The sequence below is a fragment of the Amia ocellicauda genome, chromosome 5 (assembly GCF_036373705.1).
Source record: "Amia ocellicauda isolate fAmiCal2 chromosome 5, fAmiCal2.hap1, whole genome shotgun sequence".
Classification (NCBI taxonomy): domain Eukaryota; kingdom Metazoa; phylum Chordata; class Actinopteri; order Amiiformes; family Amiidae; genus Amia; species Amia ocellicauda.
The window spans coordinates 48,220,868-48,246,027 of record NC_089854.1 but is presented as its reverse complement, the minus strand read 5'-3'; the positions used below and the strand labels follow the sequence as shown (position 1 = coordinate 48,246,027).

Here is a 25,160-nt window from a genome sequence, read left to right as displayed (position 1 = left end):
ACACTATGTCTGTGTGAGAGTCACACTGTCATTACATCAGTGTGAGTGGAGGGGGCATGGTCACGGCTCGGGCTCACCTTGAACTGCATGATCCAGTCATCACTGGGGATGATGTCCTGAGTGACAGCATACACCTCCCGCCCATCCACACTGCCACACACCATCACTCCATCCTCAGAGTCACAGAAGCGCTGCACTGCACACTCTTCATAGAACAGCCAGTGTTCACTCACTGAGGGGAAGAGAGGGAGACAGAGAACAGGGAGAGATTGAAAAAAGGAAGAGAGAAAGCAAGAGGTGGGAGAAAAGTACAGAAGTATAAAGATGGTGAGTATCAATGAATCTTCATACCCTCATTCATACCCATCTCCCTCTCTCCATGATCTCCATCTCCTGCATTCCATAAATTCAAATTTAAAGGTGCTTTACAGCCCCCATTAAATGTAAGTGATCAGTGATTTGTAGTAGATTATAAATATTTAAAAGCGATTCTAATTGTGCTACATCATTAACATTGTGAAATTAAGGGTAAATATTTTATGCTTCATTAACGGTCTTAATTTATTTGGTATATTTCACATTGACATTTATTGCTCTAAGTAATTAACTGCTTTGTAACACACTCTAAAATATAGTTTATGGGAGAACATAATTATAGACAGAAACCCATTAGTGGAACAACATTATAGTACAGGGATGGCGAACCTGTGGCACGCGTGCCCAAAATGGCACGCAGAGCCGTATAGCTTGGCACGCCAAGTGAGCGACTATCTGCATTTTTTTTTTTTGTCACCTCCACCTCAAATGTCTAAACTGATTGGCACTTTAGAAAACCAGTCAGTATATTTTGCAGTGACGGCACCGCCCCCAAGTAATTGAGCAGCGCTCACGTTATTTTCTGAATATTCATGGTTTAGTTCGGGTTCTTGTGCGCATATTTTCGCAGTTATGCGTAGAACTGCAGAATCCTCCGCTCACATTGGTGTAGCTGCGCAGATCCACGCCGAACTGGGAATATCTGCACTTCATGAACAAGATGTTAATGTTTATGGTGCTGTGCTGCACTCTGAGAGCAAGAGGAAAATGACAAATACTAAGTCTGTCCTGTTGTGATTAATTGTGGTCAGCAATGGACGTGTTTGTTGAACACGCGGGGGGAAAGCATTTTGTTTACCGTTATCTCCTGTATCAAATGGAATAAATCATATTTAAATCTCCGACAATTTAAAAACTTAAAGTTGGCAAAAGATTATGCCTTTGATTTGTAGAGTACATTTGTGCACACTCACGGTAGATTGATACCACTGCATTATATTTGTCTAAAAAAGTGCCGCACAATGTATATTAATCTAGCAGCTTTAGTTATTTTACAAAATGTAAAAGCAGTAGATATTAAGTAAATATACGTTGAAAAAATTTGCATTTGTAATGACCTAGTGCAAGTGCAAACAAAACACAAAACAATATGGAAGTGTTATAAATACAGCCAAATTAACAAACTTCTACTTCTTGTATGCAACGACAGGGCAGTGGGAGAATCTGTGGGACTTTTTAAATGTACTTTAGCATTATAATCCTTGAAGAGACAATATTAATGTTTTATATAAGAGCTTCCCTCCAGGCCTGGCATGTTAAATAAATACATGTTATCATCTGTGCATCAAGACTGGGTTCTTCAATCCTCAAACTTAATGCATGATGAAATGGGATTCATGCTTTTTACAGCACTGTAGCAATACCTGCAACATTTAAATGATGTATTCATTGTATGATGCACTTATTTATTCTTTATTGGTGTGATATGTTTTGGCATGGTGTTCCACTATATACAATTAAGATTGTTTGATTTAATTTAATTTGAATGAGGAGTAAAGATTCTCATTGTCCAAAATAAAAAGGGACATATTCCAAAAATGATCGAGCTAGTGAAGTGCTATTACTATTGCTTTTTATATTTGTAAATTGACAATCTGTGAGCAAAAATGGAACCTACATATTTATATATTTTTTTGGGAAGAATATGTGCCTCACTTCATTCTGCTTCATATTCTGCAGTATACGTCCCATTAGCAGACTGGAGCTGCACGTGCTCTCCAGACTACAGAGAGATAAAGGGGTGGCTTCAAGGTGGGGGGAGGTTGGCAGTAGATGCAGGTGGGTGGGTGGGATGTTCTATCTGTCCATAGTTTTAAGATTTTTCTGTATTGCGGTTTGTTTTGTTGGCATGTTTGCTTAATAACTTCATTACAACAAGAAATGTACATAAATATTGGTAAAAAAAAAATGCCGTTTAGCCCCTGTATAAAAACTTTTATATCCCTAATTTATCATTGGCACCCTTTGGCATTTGGCAAAGTATACAAACCAGACTTTGGGCACTTGGGCATTCAAAAAAGGTTTGCCATCCCTGTTATAGTGTATAGGCAGATAATTATTGTCAATACACTAAAGTTATAATGAATAACCTTCAAGTGTAGGGACAAACAACTCCAGTACTGTCTATACATTATAAAAATATTGTGTAGAAGCAGGTACACACAGCTAACACTGTGCTTGACTCAAAGGTTTCCTTGGTAACCATTTGTTTGTTGGGGGCAAGCAAAGTATAGGGGCCATCAATAAATCATAAAGATACTTACAGTAAAACACATTCCAAGCAATTGCACTGCACTTCATGAACATGTTTCCAATAGAAGCCTCTCTTTTCAAGAACAGTGTTGCTGCTCCTATGCAGTCTCCTACACACTGCATTAATTAATTTCTACATTAATTAATTCTACATTCATGGGGTCAATACAGCTCAGTGATAGATATACACAGTGCAATTCTGTCGTCCCCCACCACTAACTATCCTCTCCATTCCATCCTCCTCACACCATCCCACACAATCCCACCTGTGCCCATCTCTTCCTCCTCTTCCTGCTCCTCCTCCATGTGTGTCTGTAGGACGATGCGGCCCAGGGGCGTACCATCAGCCACCGCTCTCTCATGATTAGGTAGTACCACACCACTGAAGGTGTCCAGGATTGCTGAGTGGGGGTCTGAGCCACCAATCAGCACATTGTCCAGCGCCCAGTCGCTCTGCTCTGCCCCCTCATGCTGTGGCTGCCACCAGCGCACCCGCACTCCCTCTGTCCGCACAGCAGGGGGTAGCAGAACATTCACAAAGCTGAAGAGGAAGAGAGAGCGACAGAGACATTTTAATATAGTTTGTCACTGTGTATTACAGAATATGTATTTTACAGCATACAGCCTTTATTACATAGTATTACAATACTATTATGTCAGTACTTAGTAACAGATTTTTACAGCACGTCATCATATTACAGCATATTGTGGTGTGACAGTAATAAAACTATACAGTGTGCCTCAGTACACTACTGTGTATTACATTGTAACAGTAAGCAGCAATGTATAGGAATATGTGCATTTACACAGTATCGTATCGGCAAGTGGCTGTGTTACCCCGGCTTGCTGTACTGGTCGTAGAAGATCTCGGTCAGCAGGGTCCAGCTGATGCCCCCATTGAGGCTGTAGTCCAGCAACACACCCTGGTTACGGTTGCTGGGTGCAATCAGGCAGCCATACATAAAGTAGAACTGGATGAAGTCGGCCCGGGTCAGGTTCAGGTCCACTGTCACCAGTTGGCGACTGCAACCCTGAATCACAGAGACACCAGATACAGCAGAAGGGAGCATGAGGAAGAGGAGCAGGAGAAAGAGGTAGGGGAGGAGAAAGAGGAGGAGGAGGATATAAATAAGTATAAGAAGATAAGAGATACACACAAATGGAGACATGGAGACACACAGACAGGCAGAGTGCATTGCAGAGGTAGAGACAGAAGAGGGATGAGAGAGACAAAGAGATGGAGTGAGGAACAGGAACAGAGAGACAGAGGTCAAAAAAGAGTATGTCAGACAGAGAAACAGAAATGTGGAGGGAACTAGCAGTGTTTGACAAAAGGAGACAGACAGAGAGGGGATGAAGAGACAGATAGAGCTAGTGAGAGACAAGGAGAAGTGTTTGGCAGACAGGCAGTAACACACAGATAGACAGACAGCTAAACACACAACACAGACTGGCAGAAAGGCAAACATACTGGCATAGGCAGGCAGGCAGGCAAGCAAGCAAGCAGACAGACAAACAAGAAATGTTGTTCTTGCTCTCACCCCACTGAAGTGCAGTGCGGCCCCCGAAGCCACAGCCCCGCACACCGAGCTCACCCGCCCACCTGTCAACACCACCCAGCTCTGCGGGGAGGGGGGGCGGCTGAAGCTGTCCTTCAGCTGGGAGGGTAGGGCAACCTGGGGCTCATCACAGTACACCCCCCCCCACTCTGCATCACAGCTGTGGTGGGGGGCATGAGGGGGAGAGGGACATTGTCAGTATTGTGACTCTCTCTCTCTTATACACTCACACAGCTGTAGAAACACACACTAGCTTAGTTACTTCCCTGTGCACCTGATATTGCATTTATTTCCTCATTTTATTTCTATTGTTTTCTGGCTCCATTTTTCTAGTGTCTTTATGGCCCTAATTTGTCCCTCTGTCCCTCTATCCCAGGTCTCAATATCTCTATCCACCTGTGTTCCACTCCTCTTGTGTCTGTATACCCAGATATCAGTGATTAACTGAATGACAACCACTGCAGTCAAACCATAAGAGAGATCAGGATAAATGAGGAGGAGGTACTTAAGGGACTAGCAGAATTAAAAACAAACAAATCACCTGGGCCAGATGGTATATTTCCAACGGTACTTAAAGAAATGAGGGAAATTATGTATAGGCCGCTAACTCAAATATTCCAAAAGACACTTAGAACAGGGGATGTACTAACTGACTGGAAGACAGCAAATGTCATACCAATCCACAAGAAAGGGGACAAAACTGAGCCGGGAAATTACAGACCAAGCAGTCTCACCTGCATTATATACTTTAATAGAAAATAGAGGAGCATCTTAATGAAAACCATATTATTGGAGATAGTCAACATGGGCTTAGACGATGCAGATCAAGTCTTACTAATTTACTGGAGTTTTTTTAACATGCAACTGCAGCTGTAGATCATGTGAACGCATATTATATGATATATACGATTTTCAAAAAGCTTTTGACAAGGTTCCACACCAAAGACTGATCCTCAAATTGGAAGTTGTAGGTATTCAGGGTAATGTAGGTTGATGGATTATGAACTGGTTGATGTATATGAAACAGAGGGTGTATAAGAGGAGTTGCTTCTAACTGGAGTGAGGTTGTTAGTGGAGTTCCACAAGGATCAGTACTAGGGCCTTTGCTGTTTCTAATCTATATTAATGATCTGAACTCTGGGATAGTTAGCAAACTTGTCAAATTTGCAGATGATAATAAAATAGGTGGTTCACCAGATACAATCTCAGCAGCACAGGTTTCTTCAAAGGGGCTTAGATATTATTCAGTTGTGGGCCAACACCTGGCAGATGAAATTCAATGTGGACAAGTGCAAGGTATTACATGCAGGTAACAAAAATGTCCACTATAATTACACTATGGGAGGAATAGAACTAGATGAAGTATCGCATGAGAAAGACCAAACAATGTGGGGAAGCAATAAAAAAGACAAACCGAATGTTAGGGTATATTGTCAAAAGTGTCTAATTTTAAACAAGGGAAGTAATGTGAAGACTGTACAATGCACTAGTTAGACCTCATCTGGAATACTGTGTACAGTTCTGGGCTCCACACTTCAAGAAAGATATCACTGCTCTAGAGGCAGTTCAGAGGAGAGCAACCAGACTTATTCCAGGTTTGAAGGGAATGTCCTACTCGGAGAGACTGAGGGAACTGAACCTTTTCACCCTGGAACAGAGGAGACTATGTGGGGACTTGATTCAAGTCTTCAAAATCATGAAAGGCATCGACCACATCATACCAGAGGAACTTTTCCAGATCAGCAGGGACACACGCAACCGGGGACACAAATGGAAATTGGGCTTCAAGGCATTCAAGATGGAAAACAAGAGACACTTCACACAAAGAATTCTTATAATCTGGAACAAACTCCTGGTTGAAGCTGAAAATTTGGGAACATTTAAAAATAGACTGGATAGAATCCTTGGATCACTTAGTTATTAATGGACACCAAACGAGCACGATGGGTCGAATGGCCTCCCCTCGTTTGTAAGCTTTCTTATGTTCTGCCACAATAGTTTTTTTCCTTTGTCTGTCCAAGTTTGACATTGATTGATAGTTAAATTAATTAGTTTCACAGAATTCTGCCTGAACGACTTCAGTCAGTCAGATTTACTATGGTGACTGTGGGGTTTGTGTGTCTGTATGTCTTTGTGCTCCTGTGTCCTAATGTCCATATTTTATTCCCTGTGCTGCCATCTCTGTGTCTTTATGTCCAAGTTCTATTGTCCGAATTTCTTCATGTGAATGTGTCACCATGTCTATATCACTTTGCCCATATCCCCTCCATGTACCCACACTCCAGCACCACTACCCTGCTGTACCCATGCCCTTCTGTCCTCTTATTTCCATACCCCCATATCCCAGACACTCACAGACAGGTGCCCTGCTGGCAGCGCCCATGTCCGCTACACATGTCCGGGCAGCCATCCCCGATGTAGAGGTTGTCCAGAGCCCATGTCTGCTGCTTGTCGAAAGGGGCAGGCTGGTACCAGCGGAACCGTGTGGCAGGAGACCTGTGGGCACAACCACCATTTTAACACACAGTGACAGAGACATTAAGAGACACCTTGATGGATAGGAAGACACATAAACAGTGCAACACAAAGACACACGGAGAAACACATAGACAGACAACAGAAACACACAGAGACACAAAGATGCACACAGAGACAGACAGACACACAAAGAAATGTTTGCACACACAAAGATACAGAGATACAAAGACACACAAAGAAACACATGGTCACCTACACAGGTAGACACAGATATACAGACACAAAAACAGACCAATAAAAAATTGTAACACATATACAAAAATCTGAATATATCTGTAGCCTCTGTAATTGATTTGGGTTCCTGTGGTAAAGTATAACTAAAGTATTTAATTGAGTAGCAGAGATCCAGAGCTGCACTGTGAAGAGGGGCAGGGGGTGCAGGGATCACTGACCTGGCATAAGGGGGGATAGGCAGGGTGACACGCCCCCATTTGTTGTAGATGTCAGACACCAGTGCCCTTTGCAGACTGTAGGAGATGCAGTCCAGGCTGGTAGGCAAACAATCTCTCAGTAGGGGCTGCCAGGAAAGGCCTAGGTCCAAGGAGAACTCCAGCTCTATAGCTGCAGGTACACATGGATTATACTCGGGTTTAAACATGGAGGGATTAGAAATACACACAGGAACATACACATAGAGATATAAACATTAAAGTTCACACACACACACACACACACATATATATACACATAAAATCACACAGGTATGCACACATACACATAGATACATTCTTCTTATTCATGCCCCTCTCCCTTCCCTTCTCTCACCATAGCAGGAGTTGGTGACTGAGCAGGAGGCGGAGAAGTCAAATTGTACAAAGGCATCGGAGCCCAGGCTGACGTCAGTGCTGATGGCGTAGCGTGCACTGGCCTTCTCGATGAACGCAAACGCGTCGCCCTCTGAGCCACACACGGGCATGCGCGTGCCACCGGGGTGCAGCAGCCAGGAGCGCCCATCCAGGGTTGAGAAATCATCCTCCAAGGGCCCCCACCCACTGGCACTGCCACCCACCACCACCTGCAGGCGCAGAGACATGCAGACAAAGAGGCACACAAGTGCACACAGACACACACATACATAGAAACAGAAATGGGAACCGACAACAGATGTACATAGTGTTAGTTTACCAAGAAAACTAGTTTGAGGGCTGACTTTGTCCTGGCTGAACAAAGGATGAGTGAGATTGAGTGTCACTTCACACAAGGAAGATTTGAAATCAAGGACCAGATTCTGCTGAAGCAAGGAGGAATGTATTGATTTGGGTGCCAATTACGGCATAATAATGGCAGTGGTTCCCAACCCTGGGCCTGGTGGAACTCTTGTCTGTAAGTATTCATTCCAGCTGAGCTCTTATTTGAACAAATAATCAATGGTCCTTGTCAGTTGTTAAACAAGTGGAAACTTCAGGTTCAGGTTTAGCCACTAACAACAACAACTGGAGCTAGAATCCAGGGTTGGGATGATTGTGGAGTGGAGATTCATGCTGGCAAAGTCAAACTCAATAGACTTTTGCCCCAGCTCACCTGGTCAATGACCCAAGGGCTGTAGAAATGCCCATTTTCTGAGGGCTGCCACCATCTGAGGCGCGTGGCAGGGGAGTGGGCTCTTAGGGGCAGCTCCAGGGCCACCAGGCGGCCCTGATTACTGCTGTTGCTGAACAGGAACTCTTGCAGCAGGACCCAGGACAGACCACCATCCAGAGAGAACTGAAGCAGTACAGGTTGGGAGCGTGGGTCTGGGGGGGACTTGCCACAGCCTAACCGCAGGAAAAACTGAACAAACCTGCAGAGAGAGAGAGAGAGAGAGAGAGAGAGAGAGAGAGACAGAGAGAGAGAGATTGAGAGAGAGAAAGAGAGAGAGAGGGGGATATATTGTAAAGGAGAGGATCTGTGTTCATATGTGACAGTGTCCGGGTACGAGTGTGTCCAGGTGAGCATCTAAATATGCAGGTTTTCAATTTGTCCCTGTGTCCCTAACGTGGGAGTGAACCTGGGTCCAGCTATATAAGTGACCCTGTATGGAGATGCGAGAGTGTGTCTATGTCTCTGCACAGGTATCACAATGTCTCAGTGCCCAGGTCAGTGTACCCGTGTCCAGGTGTGTGAGTGAACCTGTCTGTAGGTGTGAGGCTGTACCTGGCATTGGACAAGTCGAGGTCGGCAGTGACCAGCATGCGGATTCCTTCCTCACTAAAGAACAGGTTGTTCCCACTGGACAAGATTCCGCACTTCCGTGATGGCTTTCCTCCGCTCACCAGCACGAAGTGCTCCGTCTCCACCGAGCTGCCTGCACAGACAGGGGGCGCTGTCACTGCACAGGCACACAGCACACTGCTCTATACACACTGCACTACACACTGCATTATAAACACACTGCACTACAGACTGTACATTACACAAAATGCATGCTGCAGATACAGTACAATGTACACTTCATATTTTAAACCTACCTTTACACTGTACAATATATAACACACTATTAACCTAACTGTACATTGTGCATTGCAGAGTATTGTACTCCTAACCTATACAGTATGCATTATCACAGCGAGCAGAGATTATCACACACTTTGCCTTACTATGCACCTGCACTTAAACACAGGAGGTGGTGCATACTTATATGTAGGTATAAGTACATATGTGAGGGCGTCGGTGTGTGAGTGTGCTTGTGTGTGTGTGTGTGTGTGTGTGTGTGAACTCCACTCAGCACCTTCAAAATCCTCTTTCAAGAAGTCTAGGTTGGGTTGTGTCCGCGTCCTACAGGTAGGTCCAGAGTAGCCTGGGTCACAGGCGCAGTGCGTCCCGCCCATACAGGCCCCGTGGCCACTACAGCTGTCCTGGCACTGCGGGCCAATATACACTTTGTCCAGTGCCCATTGCGGGGGGGACAACCCACTAGGAAAGAAGCCCTGGTACCACCGGAATCGCACAGACCTGGGGCAGAGAAGGAGAGAGAGGAAGGAAGAGGGTAAGGAAAAAGAGAGAGGGAGAGGGATGTAGAAGGAGGTAGAGAAAAGCAGACAGGTGAGACAGTGGTAGTAAAAGAGAGAGGGAGAGAGAGGGCATGACTCTTACTGGAGAAAACACCGTCATCCCCCCCCCCTGCTCTTACTGGAGAAAACACCGTAATATTATATGCTAATTATGTTCTGGCCCACAAACTATTAGCTCAGAAACAAATTGGCCCAAGGCCAAACCTACTTGCCGAACCCTGATCTATACAATCTTCCTTTTCCACTTTCCAAAAGTAATACAATTAAATAAATTAAGCATTAGAAAATGATTGAGTGCTCTATTGTAATAAAGATTTCTATTTTGGGGCTTGGAGAACTCCTTCACAAAGTCCTCCATGTTTAGGCTCCTAGTAATGGCTTTTTCATGAGCCAAAATAATAAATTTTCTCTTTCTTTCAACAAAAAGGAGTAAGTACTGTTGGAGAAGGAATTCTCATATGAAGCTGCAACCCCAGTGGAAAGCACACCTGGCAACAAGTCCGAATGAAATATAAAAATATTCTATCAAGTGGTGTGTAAATATTAATACTTCTCATCATTAAGACACAGTACATATGTGGTGTGTAGCCTACACTTATAATAGCCTATTCATGTGTTCACAGCAAACAGAAAAAGGCAGAGATAGTGAAAACTGGAGGAGGGCATGATTCACGCAATATTTCAGGAATCCACTCTTGGTCGTGGCTCACCACCTAATGTGTCTTTAATTGTCTTGAATATAAGGCGATCGCATAAAAAGCCTATTTGATCTTTAGAAGGCTTAAATGGCCAGGGGACACAACAAATGCATCCAGCAGTTTACTGAGAGCAAGTGCCACCTTACGAGCTGCACAGCAGACAGTATTCCTGCTCAGATGTGCAGCATCACCGATGGGATACATGAAGTGTCCGCTGGCAAAATACCGCACAGCAAGACACACTGTCTGTTCAACAGTGAGGGCATCACTCCGGCAAGTGGCATTGAGACGTCTGGCCCTAGAAGCCGGCAAATATACTGAATTCCTTCAGATAAGAATCTATATATTTCATGTAGAACATCATCAGGGTAAGAGGAGTTGCACGGTCTCTAAACACCCTCGCCCTGTGGAGTGAGCCTCTCACAACCCATGCGACAATGTCGATTGGGTCCTGAAAAGATTGTGGGTGGAGGTGCGGTGCTTATATACACTCACCTAAAGGATTATTAGGAACACCTGTTCAATTTCTCATTCATGCAATTATCTAACTAACCAATCACATGGCAGTTGCTTCAATGCATTTAGGGGTGTGGTCCTGGTCAAGACAATCTCCTGAACTCCAAACTGAATGTCTGAATGGGAAAGAAAGGTGATTTAAGCAATTTTGAGCGTGGCATGGTTGTTGGTGCCAGACGGGCCGGTCTGAGTATTTCACAATCTGCTCAGTTACTGGGATTTTCACGCACAACCAGGAGAATGGGCCGACTGATTCAAGCTGATAGAAGAGCAACTTTGACTGAAATAACCACTCGTTACAACCGAGGTATGCAGCAAAGCATTTGTGAAGCCACAACACGTACAACCTTAAGGCGGATGGGCTACAACAGCAGAAGACCCCACCGGGTACCACTCATCTCCACTACAAATAGGAAAAAGAGGCTACAATTTGCACAAGCTCACCAAAATTGGACAGTTGAAGACTGGAAAAATGTTGCCTGGTCTGATGAGTCTCGATTTCTGTTGAGACATTCAGATGGTAGAGTCAGAATTTGGCGTAAACAGAATGAGAACATGGATCCATCGTGCCTTGTTACCACTGTGCAGGCTTGTGGTGGTGGTGTAATGGTGTGGGGGATGTTTTCTTGGCACACTTTAGGCCCCTTAGTGCCAATTGGGCATCGTTTAAATGCCATGGCCTACCTGAGCATTGTTTCTGACCATGTCCATCCCTTTATGACCACCATGTACCCATCCTCTGATGACTACTTCCAGCAGGATAATGCACCATGTCACAAAGGTTGAATCATTTCAAATTGGTTTTTTGAACATGACAATGTTCACTGTACTAAACTGGCCCCCACAGTCACCAGATCTCAACCCAATAGAGCATCTTTGGGATGTGGTGGAACGGGAGCTTCGTGCCCTGGATGTGCATCCCACAAATCTCCATCAACTGCAAGATGCTATCCTATCAATATGGGCCAACATTTCTAAAGAATGCTTTCAGCACCTTGTTGAATCAATGCCACGTAGAATTAAGGCAGTTCTGAAGGCGAAAGGGGGTCAAACACAGTATTAGTATGGTGTTCCTAATGATCCTTTAGGTGAGTGTATAACACCGAGTTAACACGAAGATACCCGATGGGGGCTGTACTACGAAGCGAGGTAACTGGCTTATCCAGGTAAGTTCAGGAGTAACTTCCCGGTTAACCTGTACTACGAAAGGTGGATACGTTTTACCCGAGGTATGCTGTCATGGCTATATACGCGGCATCTCTACACTGCTCCGAGCAGGGTATCTCGATGTTACCCTATGTAAGCACCGCCTCTCCGCCCACAATCTTGACGGGACCCAATCGACATTGGGCACGGGTTGTGAGAAGCTCACTCCGCAGGGCGAGGGTGTTTAGAGACCGTGCAACTCCTCTATCTTACCCTGATGATGCTCTCTATGAAAGTTTTCGATTCTCATCTGTGTCCACTGGCCGTTTAAGCCTTCTAAAGATCAAAGAGGCTTTTTATGCGATCGCAGGTAATTCGCAATATAAAAATACTTGGTCTAATTTAATATGCATAGGCTGGGCCTATATACAGAACACCTTTTTTCATAGGAATCCTGAGGTTGATTGGTGCGATTGGCTGTACGCATATACCCATTAGAGCACCCCTGTGAGAACATGAGGGGGATTATGTGAATATGAAGTCATTTCACAGCATCAGTGTTAAGGTATTTGATCATATCTTATTTGATCTGACATGTAGGCTAGTCTACATTATTTTGTCCTTAAAACTTCTACTTATATTCAAGACAATTAAAGACACATTAGGTGGTGAGCCACGACCAAGAGTGGATTCCCGAAATATGCGTGAATCATGCCCTCATCCAGTTTTCACTATCTCTGCCTTTTTTCTGTTTGCTGTGAACACATAAATAGGCTAGTATAAGTGTAGGATACACACCACATCTGTACTGTGTATTAATGATGAGAAGTATGAAGTATTAATATACACCACTTGATAGAATATTTTTATATTTCATTCGGACTTGTTGCAGGTGCACTTTCCACTGGGGTTGCAGCTGAAATGATTGTAAGAATAAAATTATTTTTAACACAATAGCATTAAATTCATACAGGCAGCCATACATCCTAGTTGCTTTAGTGAGTAGATATTAATTAATTAACAGTGAGTAACGGGTCAATTTCAGAGATGTAGCCCATGTGTAGGCTATAATTGAAGTATCCTACTTGTTTTCACATACTTAGATTACGTGTCCTTACATCTCAATGATATTACAAATAAAAGAAGAATCCGCAAGACAAAATAGAGAATATATGACAAGAACACTGTTCTTACGAATTTACTCCCTGGCTTTGTTGGCCGCCACGGTGTTACATTTAGTCGCTAACCTTTCTTTAAACCCCTCATATCCTGACATTATGAGCTGCATTGCTCCGGGGACAGTCCGGCGAAAAGACACTGCGCACAAACTCCAGTTAAGTTACACCTAGTCACTATGCTAGGGTCACACTACACGATTTCTACAATCCGACCCGATTTTGTGAACAGTGGGCAGCTCACACTACACAACTATTTTGCACCGAATTTGTGTCTTTTGCGTTGTGAAGGAGCACACACTACCCCTTCGCTTAAGTACAGGGGAACACACACTACACCACTCATCTGACTGAAATCCTTGTCGTGGAACTGCATCACAGCCTCTGAATCTCGCAGAAACACGCGTGATGCACACAGCGAAAAGGTCAACAAACACGGACATGCACATGTACAGGTCACTTTTGTGTAGCGCAGATCTGCGCTGCTCCACCAATGGGATCAGTGGATTTCTGCAAATCTGTGCAAAACTGCGGAAACAACGCGACCACAAGCCGCTGCTGCTGTTTGTGTTCGTCTGTGCGGACAAACACAAAAAGCGTATAGTATTTTAAAATAACGTTCCCCGAAACAACAATTTGTATTTGAAGTATTTTAATAAATACGTATGCAAATCTTATTTTCCTGTTATGTTTATTCTTGCTGTTTCTTTTCTCTTCTTCAGCAGCTTAGCTCTCATTGGCTGCTGATCACGTCACTCTACAGGATCGGCGCCGATCGCGTCGAAAATATTAAACATGTTTAATAAAATCGTAGGGGCTACGACAAGCATACGATCAGATCGGAGGGCAAGCGATCGCATAGCAGCCCGTCTATCACTGCACGACCATCGGTGGCGGGGACGCGCCCCGACCAGGCTGCTTGTCGTTACGATCAGTGCCGATCTGTCATGAGGGCCAAATCGGGCTCAAATCGGGCTTAAAATCGTGTATTGTGACCCCGGCCGACATCTTAACCACCGTCGTAGTACCGGTTAACACCAGTTTAGGCAATCAGAGTTTGTCAACCCTGAATTTCCTTGATAACCCCGAGTTATGTAAATTACCATACCTGTCAGCCACAATTCACCTGTTCACCACTAGAGGTCATCTTCCCCGGAATACTAACCCTGCAATCATTCAATTAACATTCCTTCATTCCATGTGCACTTGACATTATAACCCTCTACTCTCATTGGTTCTACCTCTCCCCACCAGATTCACTGTCTCCACTCTGCTCTGTACTTAAACCCCTGTTTGGCATTTAGTCACTGCTAAATCTTCTCTCATTCATTGTAGCATTTCTAAGCACTACCTCTGGCTATTGACGTCGTACTAACTCTCATTAATTAAAGCTTTGATTGTGTTGACCAAACACCCCACGACACAGATAAGTTTTAAAAACAGGCTGGTGTAGGAGTATCTCTATTAAGATCATCAATGGTTTCACTACTAGAATTAGCAGCAATTTGCAGATTGCATCTTACTATCCCCGACTTTGATTAGTGTTAGTAATAGTGATACTACTGCTAGTAGTATGAGGCATGGGTTGCATTCCTTTATTTTTTCAAATACAACACATTTTTAAGGTAATCTATAAATGCAGCAGAACTAAGGGGGGCTAGCAGTAAATAAAACTAACAAAATGAACACAAATGAAAATTAAAAAAATGAATGGATAACAAAAACTATTTCATTAAACTAAATTCACTACCTAGTAATCTTTTCTTTACTGTCTCTGCACTGTACTTCCCTATCACTCTCACACACTCTTTATTGTCTAAAATGGATGTCAGTTTAACCCAAGTGGCCGTGTCTATGTTAAACAGTGTGACATTCTCTGCAAGTGCTGTATCTCTTCTATACTGAAACGTGCCAGTCAAATAGAAAACGTAAAACTGATATGGATGCAAAATTAAATGGAAGACATAATTTGATTCATCCCAGTCTCACTCAGCTGTGTTCTTATGATATATATATATATATATATATATATATATATATATATATATATATATATACATACATAATTTTTTTTAACCGCCAATTATGAAAGTGACAGAAAGCACCCCTAAGCCCCCCACCCCAAGAGCCGGCCCTGTATCGAAGTCTTTTTTGCTTTACACTGCAATGCAAACAAACACACTCACTTCTTAAGCTGAGTCAGCTATGTGGATAATTAGTAGAATACAAAAATAGTGATTGGAAGAAAAAGAAGAGATGATGATCGGTCAACATCTCTCTCTCACTCACCCACAAAGCCGCAGCTTCCCAAGCTGCACAGCCTCTCTGCGCCAGCCCTGTGTGGTACCAGGGTAGTAGACGCTGGCAGGGTGCAGCTCTGTGGAGCACAGTGAGCTCAGTGGGGGGCCGCCTTGGCACAGGGGTACCAAGAGGTGCCAGGTCACACCAAAGTCCCGAGAGAACTCCAGACGGACTGGGTTCAATGCCGAACTGTCAGACGTGCAACCAACGTTAATCTGAGAATGGAGAATTGAGAAAGAAAGGTGTGGGGGGAAAGTGGAGAAAGGAGGAAAGGAGAAAGTGGCCAAGGAGTGTAGGGATGTGAGGGGAGTGGGGAAAAGAGTGAAAGGGGTGGGGAGGGGAAGAGGGAGGAAAAGAATGAGGAGGCAGAGGCAGAGGGGAATTGAGAGAGGGATAAAGAGGAAGGGATAGGGGATGGAGAACAGATGACAGGAAGAAGGAATTTGAAGGAAGCAATAGAGCGGGAAAGAACAAAACGCATGCAAGAGGGAGAGAGAGTTTAACACACAGCTTCCACTCTTCTTCCCCTCTGTCTCTCTTACTTTTAAGATACAATTAGAAATATGACCATTCTTCCCTTTCTCTCATTCTCCGTGCTGTTCCTTTCTCCCTTGCATTCCCCCTCTCCCTCCCTCCCTCTCTGTCCATACCTCGAACTGGATGACAGTGTTCTCATTGATGTCAATGTCTCTGGTGGTGATGGAGTGCTCCCCCACCTCACTGGAAATAAACACCATGGCTGAGTTGTCCTGCCTGAAAAAACACCAACAACAAAATGACAACTTGCTTAGTTTTGTGATTTTCCTCCCAGTTGTAAGGAACTTTGGGATCCCTTGGGACAAAAGGTCCTATATAAATATATAAATAAGATGATGATGTTTAATTATCATTATCATTATTATAAATTAAATAAGACAATGTTAGTTCAATTATGGGTCAAGTTCACAGACTGGGGTTTCTCTGAGACCAGGGTTGGGAACCACTGCCATATAGCATAACTGTGCTTGAGTTATGTAAACATATAAAGTGATGCTTTATGATTCTTATCAAACATGAAAGTCTTGTACATTTTATCAAAAATATTAAAGCAGATACAGGGCACGCAAATAAGGAAAGATCATGTATGTCTGCACTGAGCCTTCTGACTGACACCAGTATGTGTTTGTGGCTGTGTTAATGTGTGTGTGTGTCTGTATGAGGGCAGACACTCACAGCGTCTCCTTCTGGTTAGAACAATAGATGCCAATGTTGCCCCCTGGGTAGAAGAGCCAGCTGTCCTCAAGGGGTCCACCCTCAAAGCTCTCAGACAGTATCGGGGAGGTGAGCAGTGCAACCCCGTCGATTATGAGGTCGTCAATAACCCACACCTCCTCCTTCTTACCTGCAAATAATCATGCAAATGATCAGTCAATCATTCACTCACTTAATCAATTAGTCAACAGGTTATACTTCAGAGCAAAACATTCTACAAACGCTGTATGAATATGAGCATGGGAGTATGTTCTCACCACTGTTGTAGGGCTGCCACAGGCAGAAGCGAGTGGCGTTGGTCTGAGCACTGGGCGGCAGGGGCAGGTGCAGGAACAGTGTTTCAGTGGATTGTGGAAAGTAGAACTCTTCTAGCAACAGCCAGCTGATACCCCCGTTCACAGAAAACTGCAGCAGCACAGAGTGAGAGCGCTCTGGTACCCCTGCAGGGACACATAGGAACTGTAGCTCAGACACACACACACACACACACACACACACATGCACACACACAATGAAACAGACTGTAGCTAGATACAGAACACTCACTCCCCTGCATACACACACTTTTTTGTGCACTTTCACATTCTCACACAATCATACCCTGAAAACTCACACACACAGAGGGAAATGCTGTAACTCACATAGTACACATAAAGTAAATAAGACTGGGAAAACACAGAACAACAGGCATACCCTTGGTGATGAACTTGAAGGAAAATTGGATGTACAGGGTGTTGGTGCAATCCAGGTCCTGGGACACCAGCATTCGCAGGCCCTCCTGAAGGTTCAGGTCAAACAGGGCCAAAGAGGTCCAAACATGATGACCCCCACATAGCAGGAAAATACAGAAGAGAGATATAGAAAAGGTGGGGAATACAGAGAAAACAAATTAGAAAGACATGAACAAGAAAGATAAAATTAGCTGAGGTAAATTCTAAACTGAAATCATTACCCTCCTAACCCTAACCCTACAACTACCTCCTGCCACTCAGCCAGAGAACCTCACCCTTGCTACATGTCCAAACACTAGACACTCCACTCAGCAACGCCCCCCCACCCCCACCCCAGCCTGGGACGTACCCCCTTAAAGATGAGTGCTGTGCCGGATTTGAGAGTCTCCCCATTCAGTGTCCCCAGCTCAGCACCGTACAGCTCCGGCCACTGTTCTGCCCGTGGGCTCTCATTAAAGTCATCACGCAGAGTGGAGGGCAAGGGGGTCAGCGGCACACAGTGAGGACCCCCAAATCCACTGTCACATCTGGGGCAGAGAGGGAGTGGGGAGAGAGGGGGGAAAGACAGAGAGGGTGAAGGCGGGGCACAGCGAGAAGGAAAGGGGCAGTAGCGGAAGAGGATATAATGCTCTGTGTCTCAGTGTACCGTGAGAGTGTCAGTCTCTCAATATCTCAGTGTGCAGTGTGGTGTGAAATGGCACTCACAGGCAATGTCCATTGTCACAGGTCCCATGGCCAGAACACAGCCAGGGGCAGCCAGGAGATAGGAGCACGTTGTCCAGTGCCCAGCCATCTCCCCCGGGGGTGAAATGTGGCTGCATCCAGCGGAAACGTGTGCGGGGGGAGCTGTGGAAGGAGGACAGTCAGAGTTGTGTTGTATTCTACATCATTCACTAAACAATCACAGTGTATTATTTTTGTAACTTGTAAGTTTATAGAGCTGGAGATTATTCAAGTTTTCTAATGCAAGTCACCTTGGATAAGAGCATGAATAATTAATAATAACAGAAATCATTCAAATAATATTAACAACACTAATACTACTAATGCTAGACATACAGCCAAACACATACACACACAGATACACTCGGCGTACTTGGCAGCACTGGGCAGGTAGACAGTCACCCGTTTCCACCGTGTGAAGCGTTGGGCAGTGTACACAGAGCTCTGGGTGTATCCTGCACAACTGATGGCGGGGGGCACACACTCTGGGGTGACCAGCTGCCAGCGTCGCCCACTATCCACTGAGAATTCCAGCTGCACCCGAGCTGCCCCCAGCCCGCCTGGTTTGCTGCAGCCCATACTGAGCTCAAATTGCAGAAAGGAGGATCCGGTCACTTCGAAGTCCCAGGTCTCAGCATAGCGAAACTTTCCTGTGGAGATGGGCAGGGCAGCACTTAGGAATGCTGCCCTACACAGCAGACACACACCATGCAGATACATTACCTGCACACCTCCCTCTCTCTCTCTCCCCAGTTAAGTCCCCCCTTTCTCAATCTCTCTCCCCCCTCCTTTTCCTATATCACTGTCTTTATCTCATTCCCTCTTCCCTCTCTGCCTCTCAGTCCCACTATTTAGCGATTACTCCCCCTGCACCTCTCCTTCATTCCCTCACCATCTCTCAGCATGCACTCCCTCTCCATCTCTCCTTCACTCCCTTCTCAATTTCTCTCTGCCCCAGGTTCCTCTCCCCTCTCTCTCACCAGATTCAGAGTTGAAGATGAGTGCAGTGTCCATTGACTGGCAGTCAACGGTGACCCCCCCGCCCTGCACCCGGTACCAATTGCTCTTGCTCGGCGCTGACCCATCAAAACCGTCCTGGAAGCCGGTCCTGGAGCTGTCGTTCATCCCCACCAGAACATCATCTAAGGCCCAATGTGCTGAATGCTTCCCTGCAAAGAACCAGACACAGAGAGAGATTGAGAGAGAAAGAGGGAGAGGGAAAGAAGGTGACAGAAACCAGGGATAAGGGTGGAGAAGGGGATAGAGAAAGCGAGAGTGGGTGGGATGTGGAATTTTAATAGGAGAGAAATGGAGATGGGAAGAGAGGGGAAGGGATAGGATGAAAGGGAAAGGAAGTAAAAAAGACAGAAGGACTTACACAATATATAGTGATACAGACCCATGTGGAACATATAATATGGGTAGATTATTTATGATCCTTTAATATTTCATATATTATATGCATGCGATATATTTTAAATGTATTTTAGTCCATGATATATATTTTCTACCATATATTTTCAAAATAAAATATAAAAGATGGATTACAAACTAAAATATATTATAAATATATACCATGTATTTAAAATGTACGAGAAGGGGGTAATATTTGTATATGAAAAATATAAGAATCATAAATCAACAAAAATGTATATAAAACATTTTAAAAAGTAAATAAAAAATTGCTCCATAAGGTGAGTGATACCATACATGGTGGTAGAGGGTAACAGCTTGATACAAAGTGCGGTGAAGAGCTGAGGGTGAAATGGACTGTATAATATGACTTAGGGAAAGTCATTGTTTGTATAATATTGAGTCATACAGAGTGATAGGGAGTTTGTCAGGGTGATATGGAGTGATACATGGAGCATTTTGAAGCGTGTGCAGTACCATGTTGTGGCTGCCACCAGCGGAAAGCTGTCTGAGGTGTCTTGGCTTGGGGAGGCAGCTCGATGGTCACAACCTGTGGCTCCAGGAACGAACTGAAGTCAAGCTCTCTCAGGAATTGCCACTGCACACCACTATCAAGGGAGAACTGCACCACAACGCCTAGAGAGAAAGAATGTATCCTCACTTGAGAAGTGCTACAATTCTGCATCAGGTCCTGCAGTTATTACTCACTGCCAGTAGATGGCATCAGAGCACCTCTAAACAGGGGAACATCAGTGTGTATGAGTGAGTGAGAGGTTTTCCCTCTAGATTTTGAGTTTTTTAATCCTCTATCAGGTATTTCCAGAGTTAAGTTCATCATCAAGTTTTTAAAGGTATACATTTTATAAGGGTTTTTTCCCTGCCCAGACTGGACTGCCCCAACCCAGACTGGTATGAATAGAATTCCATTAATATTTATTTTGAATAATTTTAGATTAAGGCAGAACAGTTGTCACCAATTCATTCAATGCTTGAAATTACAAATCTAAAAAACTATTTTGTTGAAGAGATATGTATGTGTTCCTGATAACTTATAATATACTGCATCATCATGGTTGGGTGATCAAGTTAATGTTAAGAAACAACTTGAAGAAACTTTAAATATGTAAAAACATATCTTAGAAAATAGTAATTATATCTAATGTGTTACATTGTGCTTCAATCATTGGCTCTATAGTGTGTGTGTGTTGTGAGTTTATATGTATTTGTGTCAATAAGTGTGTTGATAAGTGTATGTGCACATGTGTGAGTGTGTGTGTGTGCAAGTGTGAATCAGTGTGAGTTGGTGAGTGTGTCAGTGTGTTCACCTTCATTGCGTGAGTGAGGTCTGCTACAAGAGGAGCCCAGAGTCTTACTGCCAATCCTGATATAGAACTGAAGCAGTCTGGAGAGAAACAGGGTGGAAGAGAGAGGTTAATAATGAATGGACACCTCCATTGTCAGCTAAACTGTCTGTGTGTGTACTATACATCAAATGCATACATGTGTGAGATACTCCCCATGTCAATGTCAATATCTTCGTCTGTTAAGTGTCTCAGCATATTAGGGTCTCAATGAGTCTCTCACTGTATGGTTAGATTACTGACCGTGTGTGGGTGGTGTCCAATGGGACAGTCCTGGCCTCCCTCCTCCCGGCACTGCTGAAATAAAGCGCCTTGCCCTCGCTGATTGTTCCGCAGCCTGCGCCCACCTGCCCCCCAACCACGCTCCGCCACAGCGGGCTCAGCTTCCCCTCGAACCCCTCCCACATTTCTGTGTGGCTGGGTGTGGTGGGCACGCAGCTCCCCTCCTCCACTGCAACACAGACACACAGCACAAGCAGCCCATGTGACAAAAAGTACTACTCCCAGATATGGACTAGCTATTATATCTTCCCTTCTTTCAATCTCAATATCCCACTTCATTTTCCATCCTTCCTCCATGTCTGTGTCCCTCTGTTTCCCCCTTTCTCTTGTTCCACTCCATCTTTCCTCTCTCTATTTCGCATTGCTGCTCTCCTAATTCAGTTCAATTCAATGTACTTAATTGGCATGACAAAAGTGTATTGGAATTGCCAAAGCTTTACATAAATGATACAAGAAATAATATTTAAGTAAATAAACAATATCTATGATACAGAAAATACATACATACAGTTAGGTCCATAAATATTTGGACAGTGACACAATTGTCATAATTTTGGTTCTGTACGCCACCACAATGGATTTGAAAGGAAACTATCAAGATGTGCTTTAATCTTAAATTTGAGGGTAGTTACATCCAAATTGGGTGAATGGTGTAGGAATTACACTCATTTTTATATGTGGTGCCCCCAATTTTAGTGGCTCAAAAGTAATTGGACAAACTAACATAATTATGAATTAAATTGTTTCAATACTTGGTTGCAAATCCTTTGCAGTCAATGACTGCCTGAAGTCTGGAACCCATAAACATCACCAGATGTTGGGTTTCTTCCCTGGTGATGCTCTGCCAGGCCTGTACTGCAGCTGTCTTTAGTTCCTGCTTGTTCCTGGGGCATTTTGCAAATGAAATGCATGCTCAATTGGAATCAGGTCAGGTGATTGACTTGGCCATTGCAGAACATTCCACTTCTTCACCTTAAAAAAGTATTGGGTTGCTTTCATAGTATGCTTTGGGTCATTGACCAGCTGCACTGTGAACTGCTATGCAATGAGTTTTGAAGCATTTGGCTGAATCTAAGCAGAAAATATAGTCCTAAATACTTCAGAATTCATCCTGCTGCTTTTGTCAGTAGTCACATCATCAATAAATACAAGGGAACCAGTTCCCATTGCAGCCATACATGCCCATCCCATAACATTACCTCCACCAAGCTTCACAGATGAGGTGGTAGGCTTTGGATCATGAGTTCTTTCCTTTCTCCATACTCTTCTTTTCCCATCATTCTCAGTTAATATTTTTCTCATCTGTCCATAGGATGTTGTTCCAGAACTGTACAGGGTTCTTTAACCCAGACTCTAATCTGGTCTTCCTGTTTTTGTGTCTTACTAATGGTTTACATCTTGTGGTAAACCCTCTGTATTTACTCTGGTGAAGTCTTCTCTTGATTGTTGACTTTGACACAGATACACCTACCTCCTGGAAGGTGTTCTTGATCTGGCCAGCTGTTGTAAAGGGGTTTTTCTTCACCTCACAATTTAATTAATGATTATGTTAGTCTGTCCAATTACTTTTGAGCCCCTAAAATTGGGGGGAACACATGGTTGTAAAAATGGGTGTAATTCCTACACTGTTCAGCCAATTTGTAACTACCCTCAAATTAAAGATGAATGTCTACACATAAAGCACATCTTGATTGTTTCCTTCCAAATCCAGTCCGGTGGCGTACAGACCCAAAAAGATGACAGTTGTGTCACTGTCCAAATACTTATGGATATAACTCTATGTCTTCCACCCCTAACATTCTACAAGTGAAATATAAACAGAACAGGTCCCCTCCCTCCCTATCTCCCTCTATCAAGCATGCATGGTGTCTACACACTGTCCCTCAGGCTGTGACAGGTGGACACATATTGGGCAGCCAGTGGGGCTGTATCCCCCTCTCCCATCACGACTGACTCTGCCCCTGTCAATTCTGGGAATTGTAGGATGTAGATAAATAAAATTATCCCTTGTTTGGGAATATTTATCACAGTTTAGAAGTAAACCTCTCCTGTCTCACAGTGATCACAGAGCCTGTTTTCACTCTCTGTCTCTCCCTAAGCCCATCTCTCGCTCTCCCTCTAGTCTCTTCCTGCCTATTCTTATTCCCCACACCCTCTGCTTCTCTCTCCCTCCCTCTTATGTTTCCCCTCTTGTACCTGTGTAGTCGATGTCACAAAAGCAGACGCCGGAGATGCAGTCCCCATTGCCGCCGCAGTGCTTGGGGCAGGGCTCCGAGATGTATACGCCATCCAGGGCAAAGGGCACGGCCTCCCGGTGCACACTGCTCTCCTGGAACCAGCGGAACCGTGTCTTACTGGCAGATGGAGGAAGGAGAGGGGCAGGGGAAGGAAGAGATGGCAGAGGAGAAGACAGAGGAGATAAGTAAGTATGACTGGAGTGAGGGTGATTTACAAAGCTTTTGAACAGTGTACCTGACCTGTTGTGCCAGGAGTGGAGTGTTTGCTTACCTGGCGGATAGACTTCGTGGCAGGACAACGGTGACACGTGTCCAGTGATCATAGTCTCCAGTGTTGTAGCTGGTGGGCTCACGTAGCTCGCGCCCACTTCCCTGGCACCCCCCTATGCCGGGTGAGGCTGGGTAGCAGCCCTCATGCACCAGAGCCCAGCTCCGCCCTGCATCCTGGGAGAACTGCAGCAGCACTGGGGATGCAGGGCTGAACTGGGACTCACAGCCAATATTCAACTGTGTGGAAGGAGAGGGAGGGAGGGAGGGAAGGAGGGAGAGCAGAAGAGGATGGAAAGATGGAGGGATAAAGGGAGGATGGAAGAGAAAGAAATGGGAGGGGGAACAAAAGGAGAAAAGGGTGAAATAGAAGAAGAAAGGGAGGTAGGAAGTGAGGAGACAGGTGATGGAGGAGAGATGGGGGAAGGGTGGAAAGAATGGGAGAAGGGGAAGTAGAAATTAAGGGGCAGAGAGGAGTGTATATAGTGAGGTAGAAGAGTTAAATCAGAGAGGGAAGGGAGCGCATTTATTAGAGCGAACATTAGCAAGTCTGTTTATATCTTTGTACACACCTGTGCTAAAGTATTAACATTTGTCCTCATTGGCCTGTACAACACCCTGAGTATAAGGTCAGACGTCCTGTGCATGAGGAATATTGCATCCCTACTTGTGAGACTGAATCAAACACAGACATTAGATGGTTGGCTGGCTGTCTGCTACCTGACCTAATGAACTGTGTTGGTGTGGGTTTGTGTGCTTGTGTTGATTCTTTGTGGTGAGTACCTTAAACTGTAGCATGTAACCAGGCCGCAGAGCGAGGTCACGGGTCATGGCTACACGGTCCCCCTCAGAACGGCCAAACACCATGGCGGAGGGTGTGGAGGCACAGAAGCTCTCATTCTTCTCCATACCCTCGTTCCCTAGCATCAACCATACGCTCAGCTGGTTGAGAGGGTAGTCAAATGCAGGCTTCTCATAGAAATTCTAACATGGAGGGAGAGGAGAGAAAGAGAGGGGAGGGGTGCAGACAGGACAGAAAGAGTTAGAACAACATTACCCTGCCAAATGCCCTTGTAAAACTGTTTAATTGTATTTTAATCACCGACTACTTCCCTGAAACATGAAACACAGGACTAATAACTCCAATCTATGTGAGTAGCTGCCTGGGGAAGCTGTACTGTAATATCCTTCAAAGTTGACTACATACGGGAACAGAGAGTTCAGCAGAAGCCAAATCAGATTCCTCCCCAATCACTGAACCTCTGACATAGACTCTTTGCACTCCCTGATCTAACCAATACAGTAACCACAAATAAAGGAAAACATATTGACTGCTTTAAAGAT

At 44.4% G+C, this 25,160-nt stretch overlaps 1 protein-coding gene across 1 annotated transcript in view; it reads right to left on the bottom strand.

The window, feature by feature from the left end:
- The window catches only part of reln (reelin), a 172,695-nt gene that overhangs the window by 24,293 nt on the left and 123,242 nt on the right, over positions 1-25,160 (bottom strand). Inside the window, exons 27-51 of the mRNA XM_066705548.1 lie at positions 24,600-24,800; positions 23,821-24,056; positions 23,509-23,666; positions 21,274-21,481; positions 20,995-21,071; positions 20,147-20,305; positions 19,237-19,425; positions 18,630-18,906; positions 18,239-18,379; positions 17,883-18,060; positions 17,496-17,580; positions 17,060-17,242; positions 16,764-16,932; positions 16,202-16,304; positions 15,540-15,766; positions 9,433-9,656; positions 8,859-9,009; positions 8,247-8,505; positions 7,491-7,740; positions 7,118-7,286; positions 6,543-6,683; positions 4,170-4,347; positions 3,466-3,659; positions 2,895-3,169; positions 78-232 (exon numbers count right to left, since the gene is read on the bottom strand). Of these exons, the coding sequence (XP_066561645.1) occupies positions 78-232; positions 2,895-3,169; positions 3,466-3,659; positions 4,170-4,347; positions 6,543-6,683; positions 7,118-7,286; positions 7,491-7,740; positions 8,247-8,505; positions 8,859-9,009; positions 9,433-9,656; positions 15,540-15,766; positions 16,202-16,304; positions 16,764-16,932; positions 17,060-17,242; positions 17,496-17,580; positions 17,883-18,060; positions 18,239-18,379; positions 18,630-18,906; positions 19,237-19,425; positions 20,147-20,305; positions 20,995-21,071; positions 21,274-21,481; positions 23,509-23,666; positions 23,821-24,056; positions 24,600-24,800 (4,587 nt within the window). The remainder of the gene's footprint in view (positions 1-77; positions 233-2,894; positions 3,170-3,465; positions 3,660-4,169; positions 4,348-6,542; positions 6,684-7,117; positions 7,287-7,490; positions 7,741-8,246; positions 8,506-8,858; positions 9,010-9,432; positions 9,657-15,539; positions 15,767-16,201; positions 16,305-16,763; positions 16,933-17,059; positions 17,243-17,495; positions 17,581-17,882; positions 18,061-18,238; positions 18,380-18,629; positions 18,907-19,236; positions 19,426-20,146; positions 20,306-20,994; positions 21,072-21,273; positions 21,482-23,508; positions 23,667-23,820; positions 24,057-24,599; positions 24,801-25,160) is intronic.